The sequence below is a fragment of the Lutra lutra genome, chromosome 12 (genome assembly GCF_902655055.1).
Source record: "Lutra lutra chromosome 12, mLutLut1.2, whole genome shotgun sequence".
In the NCBI taxonomy this organism is placed as follows: domain Eukaryota; kingdom Metazoa; phylum Chordata; class Mammalia; order Carnivora; family Mustelidae; genus Lutra; species Lutra lutra.
In genome coordinates, this window is record NC_062289.1 from 79653824 (window position 1) to 79665977 (window position 12154).

The 12154-nt window shown below is 50.1% G+C and overlaps 1 protein-coding gene across 1 annotated transcript in view; it reads left to right on the forward strand.

Annotated features, from left to right (window-relative positions):
• TMEM132D (transmembrane protein 132D) overlaps positions 1-12154 on the forward strand; it is a 603276-nt gene that overhangs the window by 160484 nt on the left and 430638 nt on the right. Inside the window, exon 2 of the mRNA XM_047698327.1 lies at positions 5565-6453. Coding sequence (XP_047554283.1) covers positions 5565-6453 — 889 coding nt within the window. The remainder of the gene's footprint in view (positions 1-5564; positions 6454-12154) is intronic.

Sequence of the window (12154 nt, forward strand, 5' to 3'; positions counted from 1 at the left end):
GAAAGTTGCTGGGACATAAGGACTTTTTCTTTCAGTTGAGGTATAGTTGACAAGGATGGGTTTTTGGTGAAGGTTGTCAAGGATAGGGACTCATTATATATATATCTATATTTGTGTACATATCGAGATATATACATTATATTTACATATCTGTATCTATATATACATTATATTTACATGTATGTATTTATATTTGTACACAGAAAGATATAAATAAGTATATATACAAAGATGGGTCTGACCGATTTCCTGTAGGGTTCCTTTCTGGTGAATTCTGTTTTCTAGGTGGAGGGCAGGAAACCTGCTGAAGATGTGTTAGGTGTGTGGTTGGGAGGGAAGGAGGCACGGACTTTTGATTATTTGTCTTTGTGTAGGGTAACCATCTGTGTTCAGGAGTGGGAAGGGGCAAGGCGAGTGAGCTGAGGCAGTTAGGGACTTTGATTTGGGTCTGTCATCTTGAATACTCTCGAATCCAAGTTCCTGGAGGCACATCTCGTCTGTGGCTTTCGGAACTTTCTGGAGTCCCCAGGGTCTTGTAGGGTGCAGCTCTCTGTAAAGTCATCTGCCTTTTACTGCCTCCCCCCACCTTTACCTCTTCTCACCCCTGATGCTTGCTGACCTTGGGCAAGGTCACAGCAAACATGCATGTCTGCATGGTTTCCCCATCAACCTCCTTCCTGTAGGCTGGCTGCCGCTTCCTGGGGCTTCGCTGTTCTAAACGAGTTAGACTCTTCTGCACAGTGAAGCCATCTTCATTTGGTCTGGAGGGATGTGATCTCCTCAAGGGTAAATAATTCTTTTTGTTGTTGACATTAACAAATGTCTCGTATAGTATTACCTGGTGACAGATTGTTGCCACACTCGTGGCGAGTGCAACAGGAGTGACAAGCTTGTAGAATCACCGTTGTTACAACTGAAAGCAACACAACATCGTGTCAACTCTTCAGGAAGAAAGTAATAAAAAGTGTCCTCAGGAGAGATCTAAAGTGGTGGTGCTCTCTGTTCTCTTGGAATTCGGTGAAATATTTATTTTTTACAGTCAGGAATGTTTTCTCTTCTCTGTTGTATTTCTATGATGCTGCTTTTGGGTTTTTCTGGTATCTTCCCAAGAAGCCCCACTGTCTTTGTTGAACAACCGATGTGTGACTCATGAGTGGGCAGCCTGGCCCCCGCTGTTTTTATTTCTTTGTCTTTAACATTTACCTTTAGGGAAAGCTTCCAAAGTTCCCCATCTCATTTGATAAATTCAATTTTCTGCTTTTTCAAATCTGTTTTATTGCCTCTGGAACCATTTTAAATCCCTTACTTTTAATACTGTCAGGTTTTCTTTCCTCTTACCCTTTATTGCATCAGAAGTAACAAAGAGCCTGTATGGTCTGGACAGTGGAGGGCTTGAAAGTTGTTCCGTGTAAAATGCATATCCATGTTCTTTGGTGAATATTCTGCAAAGCTATATTGTTCCCCTGCCTCCTGAATGCCTTCTTAAATGTTTTCCTTTTATTTGGCACCTTTTGTGACGAGGTCCCATTCTTCTTCTGCGTTTTGTTTATTTGCTTTTTCTCTTTTGCTGTCCTTCTACTAGGGTCGTCTTTTGCGGTGCAATTTCCCTTCACAGAACAGAGGGTGTTCTCTTCGTCCCTGGTTTCCTTTGCTCCTGTTAGAGTTCCCAACAAGCATCCACCTGGAGGGGCCACTGAGCCTGTGTTCCCGTGCCGTGCCCCTGCGGCTTGTAGGGTGAGCCCTGAGCCCTGTGGAGGAGAATCGGGCTTGTTGATACTCCCAGCAGGGGACCCAGGGCCCAAAAGTTCCTGGGCTCTGGACTCGGTTAGGGTTGGCCTGGACCCATCCCCGGAGTGTAGGGAGGCGATGTCACACCTCCTGTTCCTTGTTAGCAAGACACCTCCTTGGAGCTTTCCGTGCAGGTGTCCAGGCTTCCTTGTGGGTCTTTGAACTCAGCTCACTGCAAAAGTTACCAACCAGCCCCAGCACCATTTTGCTCTTAGATACATCAGGGGAGTTCCTCTAAGCTGCCTGCTGTTTTCTTTTTATGACCTCATGCTTAGGGTTGCCAGACTTAGCAAATAAAAATACGGGATTCCCGGGGACATTTGAATCTCAAATCAACAACAAATTTATGTACTTTCTCTTATACACATGACCCTGTGATGTTTCTGTTTATTGGAAATTGAGACTTAATTGGGTTCCTGTACTTTAGCGGGCAGCCTTAACTGTGCCGTATTTTTTTGCACGTGGTGTCCCGTGTGTCCTCTCAGGAATCCCTGTGGCTTCTGCGTGGCATCCCAAACTTCACGTTCAACACAGGCGAGAATCCTGTGCCTGCTACCCCATCCCCTCAGGTTCCGCTTTCTGGTCGGCCCCGGGGGGAATGTAAAGGTCGGTCCTCAAATTGCCCATCTTTTGTAAAAGTACTGTTTAGGGAAATAATTATGTTTTCAAAAATGCTAAAATTAATATAAAATCTCTCCAACGCCACTAAATTGCTCTAAGATGGGAACATACCGCTTTCCTTCAGATTAGTGTTTAAGGCCGTGGCCTCGAAATCAAATGTGATTTTTTTTCCTAATGGGTTATTAATTGAGATTTACTGGTTATCTGACATCTTCCTCATGTTTATGTAGAATTGGTGTTTGTAGGTTATAAGAGCTGCCCCTGTTGGGGATCCAAGGGTAATGAGTTTTGCTTCTTAGTCCGTTCTATGCATTGTGGAACAGAATTGGCATTTTTTTTGCCATTATTTTGTTTAAAAAAAAAAAAGAATAAAGGAAGTATAAGTAAATACCCTGAGTTTTGGGTCAATCTGGAGCCCTTTTAAGCAATAAACATTGATGTCAGATACCAGGAAAAAGACAAATGGGCCATCTGTGCAAGAAAGCTTAGAAATGACTTCCCTTTCAAGGATGTTTGCAATGACCCCCTATTCCTTTCCCAAATAAAATCAGAAGACCCAGGGTCATTGTCCTTGGCATATGTAATCAGTTGCACAATTAAGATTGGTGTCCTTAAGGAGTAGGGGTCCGGAGTTGGATGGGAGATTTCTCACGGTCTTAGTGTCTAGTGTGGATCATGAACGATTTGCAGCTTCACGGTTTGGTCTTGGCACTTTCTGGAATGAAGGAGAAGCCGGTGTGAGATGGCTCGGGGCAGTTGTTCTGAGCCAGGTGTATTTTTAAGAATCAGGAGACACAGTGTCGTTGATGTTGGTCTTCTTAGTGTTCTCATTGTGCGGAGAATCTATAGTTACGTGGAGCTCTTGATGGGGTCGAGGATTCTAATTATAGACAGATGGAGAGAACACAGCATCCCAAATCCTGCTTTAATAATATAATCCGCTCTTTGTCATATTAATGTCATGATTCCTTTGTCGATGCATCCGTTCATGCATGTATCAAATATTTATTCAGGGGCGCCTGGGTGGCTCAGTGGGTTAAGCCGCTGCTTTCGGCTCAGGTCATGATCTCAGGGTCCTGGGATCGAGTCCCACATCGGGCTCTCTGCTCAGCAGGGAGCCTGCTTCCCTCTCTCACTCTCTCTGCCTGCCTCTCCGTCTGCTTGTGATCTCTCTCTGTCAAATAAATTAAAAAAAAAAAAATTTATTCAGGACCTGGTATTTTCCAGGCGCCCTGCTAGGGACTGCGAAAACGTGGAGCAAAGGACCCAGGACCGGTCCCGGGAAGCATTCCGGAGAAGTGACTTCATAAGGCCCCCTGGGGAGTGGCAGGGTGGAGGGGCACCCAGGGAAACCGTGAAGCATAAGGTGCAGAACATTAGCAGAAAACCCACCCCGGTTCTTTGCTTTCACTAAAACTCACACTGCCAAGTACAGGAGTGTAGGAAACACGGATCCGGAGTGATTTCCAGGAAGTTTCAAAAACATCATCCTGTTATCTGGTATCTGGTTATACCTTTGATACTTTGATTTTGGGGAAAGAAATTCCTATTTATTAGGTTAAACCACACGGAATCACCGCAGAGGTCAGCCCAAACGGCTCACTCCTTTACAGTTTCCAGCGGTTCAGCACGACACAGACTTTGGCTGCTTCCTTGGGGAAGGACTCGGTTAGGGTTAGCCTGGACCCTAACCTGGCGTGTCACGCCCTGCCGTGTCGCAGCTGGATGGGGCTTCGATGCCCTGGACGGGCCCTCACACTGCACACCAGCCCTGGGGGGATAGGCAGAGGGTTCAGGGACTGGCCTGTCACCTGGGAGCGTATGCAGCAAAGCCATGCACGGGACCCCTGTCTCGGAGTTCTCACTCTCTCCTGCACTCTGGGATAGCCGCTGCTGGGGTCTGGACTCAGGTGGGCTTTAAGCCTCAGAACAGGTGTTCCCGGGGGCCTTTGAAGCTGGTTAGCACAATGCAGGTCAGGGCCCCGGTTGCTTTCACTGCAGAATAACCAGAGAGAATCACAGGGCTACTAATGAGCAGGGCTTTGTGCGGCTTGTGGAACTGTGCCTAGAAAGTCAGTGTTCCCAAAGCCAATAATTTCCATTTCTAAAACCCGTTAAATTGGTTCTTGCATTGTGTAATTTCTATGTCTGTGGTATTCTTACAGAAAATAAGGCATACTGTAAAAATAGCAGTTTTGTTTTTTCCCCCCTCCCCCTCTGATGGAGGGATATGTTCAGTAAGAGAAAAAAAAGACTACCTTTTGTGCTCTGGGATCAAAATAGCTTTCAGGGAGGATACGGGTGTAATGAAAAAGGCATGTCTCCTGGGGATGCGGGGTGCGTGCCTGACACACTGGGGCCCGACAGGACACGGTCAGGTCCCCTCCCAGAGGGTCCTTCCAGCACATGCTTCTGGGCTTTCGTCTCAGCTGAACCCTGAGGGGCGTGTGTGACTCAGGTGATTGTGAACGCCCATCTTTTTTTTTTTTTTTTAAAGATTTTATTTATTTATTTGACAGACAGAGATCACAAGTAGGCAGAGAGGCAGGCAGAGAGAGAGGAGAAAGCAGGCTCCCTGCTGAGTAGAGAGCCCTATGCGGGGCTTGATCCCAGGACCCTGGGACCATGACCTGAGCCGAAGGCAGAGGCTTTAACCCACTGAGCCACCCAGGCGCCCCATGAACGCCCATCTTCATTCACCTTCTCCCCAAGTCTTTTATTGTTTCCTGGTGGCTGGAGTGTCCTTACGTAGAGTGTGTGTCCCGGATGGGACGTGGAACGGAAAGGGTCGGGTGGGATGTGGATGGAGCATCAGCGCCCTTGCTGTGAAAGTTTTTTCTGGTCCTGGTCTCGGTCTGTCTGGTGGCGTTAACAGGGACAGCCTCCTCTGTTGACACTGGTGTGCTCTGAGGTCTTCCCTAATCCTGGGTGATCGCTCCTTTTAGCAAAAAGAGAACACGTCGTAGGCAGCATCCCACTGTAAAAGCAACATACTTACAATTGGATGAGTGGATCATGTAAGAAGATTTGGAGACAGTGGCAGGGTTGGGATGAAGATGGCGATGGGTGACAAGGGGTAGGAAGACGGGGGAAGTATGGTTCGTTTAGCACAGGCCTGGGTTCCTAACGCCTGCGCTCCGATTCCCTCCCGACAGTGACCGAGAGCCGCGGCGTCCTGGAGAGCGTCCAGAGGTTCTCCTTGCTGCCCACCTACCTTCCCGTGACCTACCACATCAACAACGCCGACGTGTCCTTCTTCTTGAAGGAGGCCAACCAGGACATCATGCGCAACTCCAGCCTGCAGTCCCGCGTGGAGTCCTTCCTGATTTACAAGGCCAAGCGGCTGCCCGTGCTGAACGCCAGCTACGGGCCCTTCTCCATCGAGCAGGTGGTGCCCCAGGACCTGATGCTGCCCTCCAGCCCCTTCGGATTCACCAACAAGTTTTCCCTCAACTGGAAGCTGAAGGCGCACATCCTGCGGGACAAGGTGTACCTGAGCCAGCCCAAGGTGCAGGTGCTGTTCCACCTGCTGGGCCGGGACTGGGCGGCCCCGAGCCCCGGCGAGAGGCTGCCGTGCCTGCGCCTGTTTGCCTTCCGCGAGACCCGGGAGGTGCGGGCCGGCTGCCGGCTGCAGGGGGCCCTGGGGCTGTGCGTGGCTGAGCTGGAGCTGCTGGCCGCCTGGTTCGGGCCCCCCAGCGTGGTGGCCGGGAGGAAGAAGGCGCCCGGGCTGCCCGAGGGGAGCCCCGTGGAGCTCTACTACTCCGTGCAGCCGGGGGACGCGCGCGGGGACTGTGCGGGCGGCGACGTCCGGAAGGGCAATGCCGTCCGGCCGGGGAAGGACGGGTTGGACGAGGCCGTGCCCCACTTGCAAAGGATCGGGAGTGTCTTCCTCTACCAGACGGGCAGCCGGCAGGCGCTGAGGGAGCTGCGTCTGGACAGCAACGTGGCCATCCTGTACTCGGCGCACACGGCCAGGCAGGGCGACGTGCTCACCTTCCCCGTGGCCGTGTCCCGAAACTGCAGCGCCGATCGCTTCACACTCAGGTGAGTCCCTGGAGCACCTGTCCCCACGCCTCCAGCTCCCACTTTCTGGCCCCAAGAGCTGCGTTCACACCCCCAGAGGTGAGACGCCTTCTGAATTTCCTAAAGCCCCTTGTCAGGGTGGGATGGAGAGAAAGGTTTGCTCTTTCCCAGTGGGCTGGCAGTTAGGTGGTAAAGACGTTCTGATGTCCAGGATAAGCCAGACCCTCCCGGAGCAGCTCGGGGGATGTGAATCTGCGCCCCCACCTGAGCCTGGGGTCTCATCGGAAGTCTGAGGAATGTGGGGGGTCCCGCTGGGCCCTTTGCGCCTCGGGGAGTCCAAGAGCTCACAGTCGCGTCGGCAAATGGGATTCCAACAGTTGTCTGAAGGAGAGAGGATAGTTCTGCCAACTCAGATCTATTCCCAGCCTGTGAGTTCTAAGTATGATACGGTATCGAACTCCCTTAGTTTGTTTCTCTCTGGAAATAGAGCTCAGTGTTCAAAATATAAAAGAGCATAATGTGTGAAGCATCTACCGTAGCGTTTGTTGAGTAGCTTACATAAGAAAATACCAAAGACGAGACATTTAAGAGGAGTACTGTGCACTTTGGGGGAAAAATGGGTTCCTTATCACTCTGGGAATATGTGAGAGCAGCTCCTGGCTTTGGCTTGACGGGATTTTCATGAAACCGTTTTCTGTTTGTTTCAAACGCGAGATAGCTTTGCTGCACAGGTCCCTGGGCATCCGTGTGACTGGGTCTTCCTAAAAGCATCTTGACGACATTGTTACCCAACACGGAACTTGATTTCACATGCCACATACAACACCTGCGATGACCCCAGAAGACAGGATGTTTCTGTCCGTGACACACAGTTTCCATGTGGGGTTTAAAGTTCATGCCCCGAGGGTCAGGTCTCTTGTCCTTCTCCCTGTGGGCTTCAGATCTGCTTTTTCATTATTCTCCTTTCTCTTTGTTTTTGTTAAGGGGTGGGGGAATTTCAGAAAGGAATCATTCTTTCGCTTGTACCTTGCACATTTACGCTTTGCTGATTGTGACCTTTTAATCTTAACTAAAGGTACAGAAACCCATGCACCACATTAATCTAATGATTGGACGTGGCTGATTCTTGGCAGGTACAGACCTTTGGCTTGGCCTGATGATGCATCAGAGGACTAACCCCCGGGGATTTAGGCCACAGAAACACATTGGCAGGGCTGAGGCCTCATTAGCTCTCCTTCTGTCCTTTGGAATCAGCCTGGGATTCAGCTGCTCACACACTCTGTGCACGGTTTGCTGGCTTTGTGCTCTGCTTTTCCAGGATTGACGGTCTTATAGAATGTTCTTGGTGGCGATGGTTGCTTATGGAGGCAACTGTTTTGTTGATAGAAACCAAAGGTTTGGAATAAGGAGAGCTTTGTTCTTGCCTGAAATTGGACCCTCTGCCATCCTGTACGTTTGCCAGCAGCTGGTTGTTGAATTCCTAGACCCAGGGTGAAAACCCCAAATCTCCAGGAGATGGTATCTGTTTCCAGTCTTTTGGAGAGGCAGTCGTATGTGTCCCATCAGGCTTTGTTCTGATGACTACCCATCGCACGTTAAAACGTGGGCAGCGGAGTCCTGAGGACGGCTCCGTCATTGGCAAGCTGCCACAAAGCCAGCAGAAATTTACTTTGCTGAGCCGTGTCATCTAAGGAGTCCAGATCTTTGCAAGCGCAGAAACAAACACATTTTGAAACTCCTAGATGTGGTCGCCCTACACCTAGACGTCAAGGGTTTGAAGAATTTTGAATGCGTGGCAAAAGTGTACTTGTTTCAGAGTTGGCCAGTTAGAAATTTGTAAAGAAAAGATTCAGTTTCTCAGTGCAGGTAATAGTGAAATTGATAGTTCATGAATGTGTGTTGACCCCGGTGAGGTGGGACACTTTCTGTCCCCTGAGCAGCAGTAAGGACGAGCTGGCTGCAAACTTGAAATGCTTTCATGACGAGTGAGTCCTAGGGGTTTGTGACAATGGCTGGAGGTGAACGCGTGTCCGGTCATGCTCTTAGCATCGAGTTTGAATTCTTCTAATTAGAAGAGAATAAAACGGGGCGCCTGGGTGGCTCAGTGGGTTAAGCCGCTGCCTTCGGCTCAGGTCATGATCCCAGGTCCTGGGTTCGAGCCCCACATCGGGCTTTCTGCTCAGCAGGGAGCCTGCTTCCTCCTCTCTCTCTGCCTGCCTCTCTGCCTACTTGTGATTTCTCTCTGTCAAATAAATAAATAAAAATCTTAAAAAAAAAAAAAGAATAAAACACTGTATCTTTTTTAATGAAGTCCATTTCACACTAATTTAGCATAGTTTCCAAATACTTAGACTGGGTCTGCTCTGCTCTGTCTGCATCTGGTCCTAATAACCCTGCACGCTCCAGCCACGCATCCTTGGGTGTTTTTCTCTGAGTGCATGATTTTTGTTTCTAGACGTTCTGTGTTGACATGCTAACATGGTCAGGGGTGGCCTGATGTCGTATAGGTCACGTGTCAGCTGGATATGCACAGTCACTTAAGGATGACCAGGGACAGGAGGGGGGCTAAATTAAGTGCCACCGACAGGAGGGAGCCCTCCCCACCATTTGAGCTCTTTGCTGGTAACAATTGACTCCTAGAAGACAGTCAGTAACTGCATCAGCTGTTTCTGTGCCTGCGACTTGAGGGTGACACCGTGGTTACTGCACAGGCCTTCGGTTCTAGGAATCCAGTTTTGTCCTGCAAATCATCACTAAGGGTAGTTTAAAACAGTATCTGTGTGCACGGTGTGCATATGTGTGGATATGGGCAAGGAATTGCATGCCTGTGTGTGCAGGCGGGTGTGCACATGTGCATGTGTGGGTGGATGGGTGTGTGCAGGGTGTGCATATGTGCATGTGTGTGCAGGCAAGTGTGTGTATGTGTGTGTGCAGACAAGTGTGTGCATGTCTGTATAGGTGGGAGTGCCCATATGCGTGCGCATGAATGTGTGCATATGTGGCGCGCGTGCAGGCAAGTGTGTGTGTATGTGCATGGGTGTGTGCAGGGATGGGTGTGTGCATGTGTGTCAGTGTGTGCATGAGTATGCATATGTGTCCGGGTGTGTGCGTGCAAGGTGTGCGTGTTAACAGCGAAGAAGCAGAGAAGCTGGGTGGGACTGTTTGTCATCTTAGGAATCCTGTTCCCTCCCGCAGCTGCTGTCTTCCCAAGCAAACCTCCACAAAAGAAGAAAAGCAAATGCTTTCATTCCTTAGACATCTAAAGATCCCTTTTTATTTCAGAAAATGTTTTCCTTCAAGTGAACAACTGAAGCATCCCACGGCACTCGGGCCCTTTCTTCATGTTCTCGCCTCCGGTTCTGTCCCGTTTCTCCCCCCCCGAGAGAGCCAATTTCAGAAGCAACCTAGGTCTCTAATCACCTGATTGTGTGTCTGGAGGAAGAAAAGAAGGCGGGCTCTCTCTCACAACCCCCCATTCTTCTGTTCCTTTTCCCCACAGGACATCAGTTCGAAAGGGGTCCTGGCCGTCAGCTCTGAGTGCGGGGCTGGGACCAAATATTTGCATAGCATGAGCTTAGTTCTGAAAACCTCAGGAAGTGCTGGTGGAAAGGTCTGTAACGCCGAAGAACAGAGGCTTTTCTCGAAGTCAGAGACCTTCTCAAATCCGTTGAATGAAGGAAGGAGTGAGTGGACCCGTGGTTATTAGGAACGAATGCGTATACGTGACTCAGGTCTTTGCTGTTTAACCCTAAGTGCTCGGGAGCGTGTGGAGGACAGTGTGTCCAGCACCGGGTCATATGGCTATCTCTGAAGAAGACATTGTTCCTGAGGCAATGTTCTTGGGAAGATGAGAGTTAGGATGGCAGCAGCAAGGGAAGATGATAAGAGTATTTGATGAGGGCAGAACCCGGCCTGGGTTGGATCAGGCTCGAAAGATCTTCACTGGTGGTTCGCGATGCCCACTTTGCAGGATTCTGAGCTTGTTAGGACTTAATGTGGTGGCTTGAGATTGGCCCTGACCTTCACTCCGTCGAAGCCTGCAGCTTTGAACCTGCCCTGACCTAGAATCGGGTCCTTTTCTTAGTCTGTTTCAGGTAAAGTATGCCCTGGTACAGCCAGCGATATTCTTCATTGCTGGCCATCAATTCCAGTCCAACTTATTTATGGGAAAATAAATAAATGAATGAATGAATGAATGAATGGCTTGCGGGTATATTAATAAGAGACGGGACACGGGCTTGGTGTCTGCGAGATGGTGGACAGCACAGCCTACTGCAAGCACCTGTTCCCACCCCCGGCTGTGAACTCCTTCCTCTGCCTTTCTCACACTCACAACAGGTGCAGGGACTTGGGGAGGCTCCCGCTGGCTCTCGCGTCTACCTGCTGTCTCTGCAGGCGGTGGGGGAGGGGCTGCCTGTGGCTCTAAGAGCACAGCCCACGCGCGCAGGGGTTTCCTTCACGAGGAACCCATTGGGAAGGAGGTGCATGCCAGGTGTCCCCAAACCCCAGGATGCTCTGTGACATCTGTCCCTGGGACTTGCCTCCCGTTGTCATCCAGCGGACATTAGCGGAGTTGCGTGGAGTAGACAGCGGGCCGGAGGCGGACGGAGAAAGGAGGGTGTTCTCTCTGTTTTAAATGAGCTTTTGGTCATAGAGAAGATGTTGATCTATAGGGCAGTTGTGGAGTCGGTGGAGGACAGTCCCAGATGCCTCACGGCTGGTTCCCACCATTAGTCACGTGTTACATTAGTGTGGTCTGTTTGTCACAATTAACCAACCAGACTTGCTTCACGGTCCCCTAGTCTCTGCCCCACACCCCCTTCTCGGCTCCAGGATCCCAGTCAGGACGTCGCATTTGTGTGGTCATTGGGTCTCTATGGACAAACCCCCCCACCCCCCGCCAACTGTGACCGTTTTTACTCAACTGTTCAGAAATTGGAAGAACGTGCCTTCGTGGGGGTCGGGGTGGAGGGGTACTTGTTGCATGGTTTTCTCAAAACTAGATTGGAGAGATGAGTGATGGTGGAAACCAGAGAGACAAAGTACCCTGGTCGTCCCATCGTGTCAGTGATATGCCTGACTCACCACGGCCATGACTTCACTTCTGCTGGTGTGGAGTGTTCCCTGGGCCCCAACCCGGGGCTGCCTCCCCCTGTCCCCCCCGCACCATGCTGCCTGCTTTGGAAGGAAGCTCACAGTTACCGAGTGGGGAGGGACACTCCACCTCCCCGAGCTGTCATATCTACCCGCATTATTTGGAATTCTGCAGGTGAAATCTATTTCAACAGGGGCACCTGGATATTTGTGCTACAGTTTGAGTTATAACCCAGTAGAGCCGATGGGGTTCCCCCCACTCACACTGCTGACATTTTCAGATCGGGCAGTATTTTGTTGGGGGGGGGGTCAGTCTGGCCCCTGCAGCCTCCCACCCGCTAGATGCTGTAGGAAAGAAACCCCAGTTGCGACACCCCAAAATGTGCCCAGATATTGTCACACATCCCCTGCGGGAGAAGATACCCCTGCAAGTTAAAAAACCACTGAACTAGATTATAGTCATCGGGGAAAAAACCATTTACAGAGTGAAGTCACCTCTCGCACAGGGGGACGTCCAGAGTTTAGAATTAAGGGGACATTGCGTGTGGTCAGATTGTGAAACTCCCTTAAATTTCCCGCAACCTACATTCTTCTTTCTGCTAGAACCCATGCTCAGTATGGCAGAAGC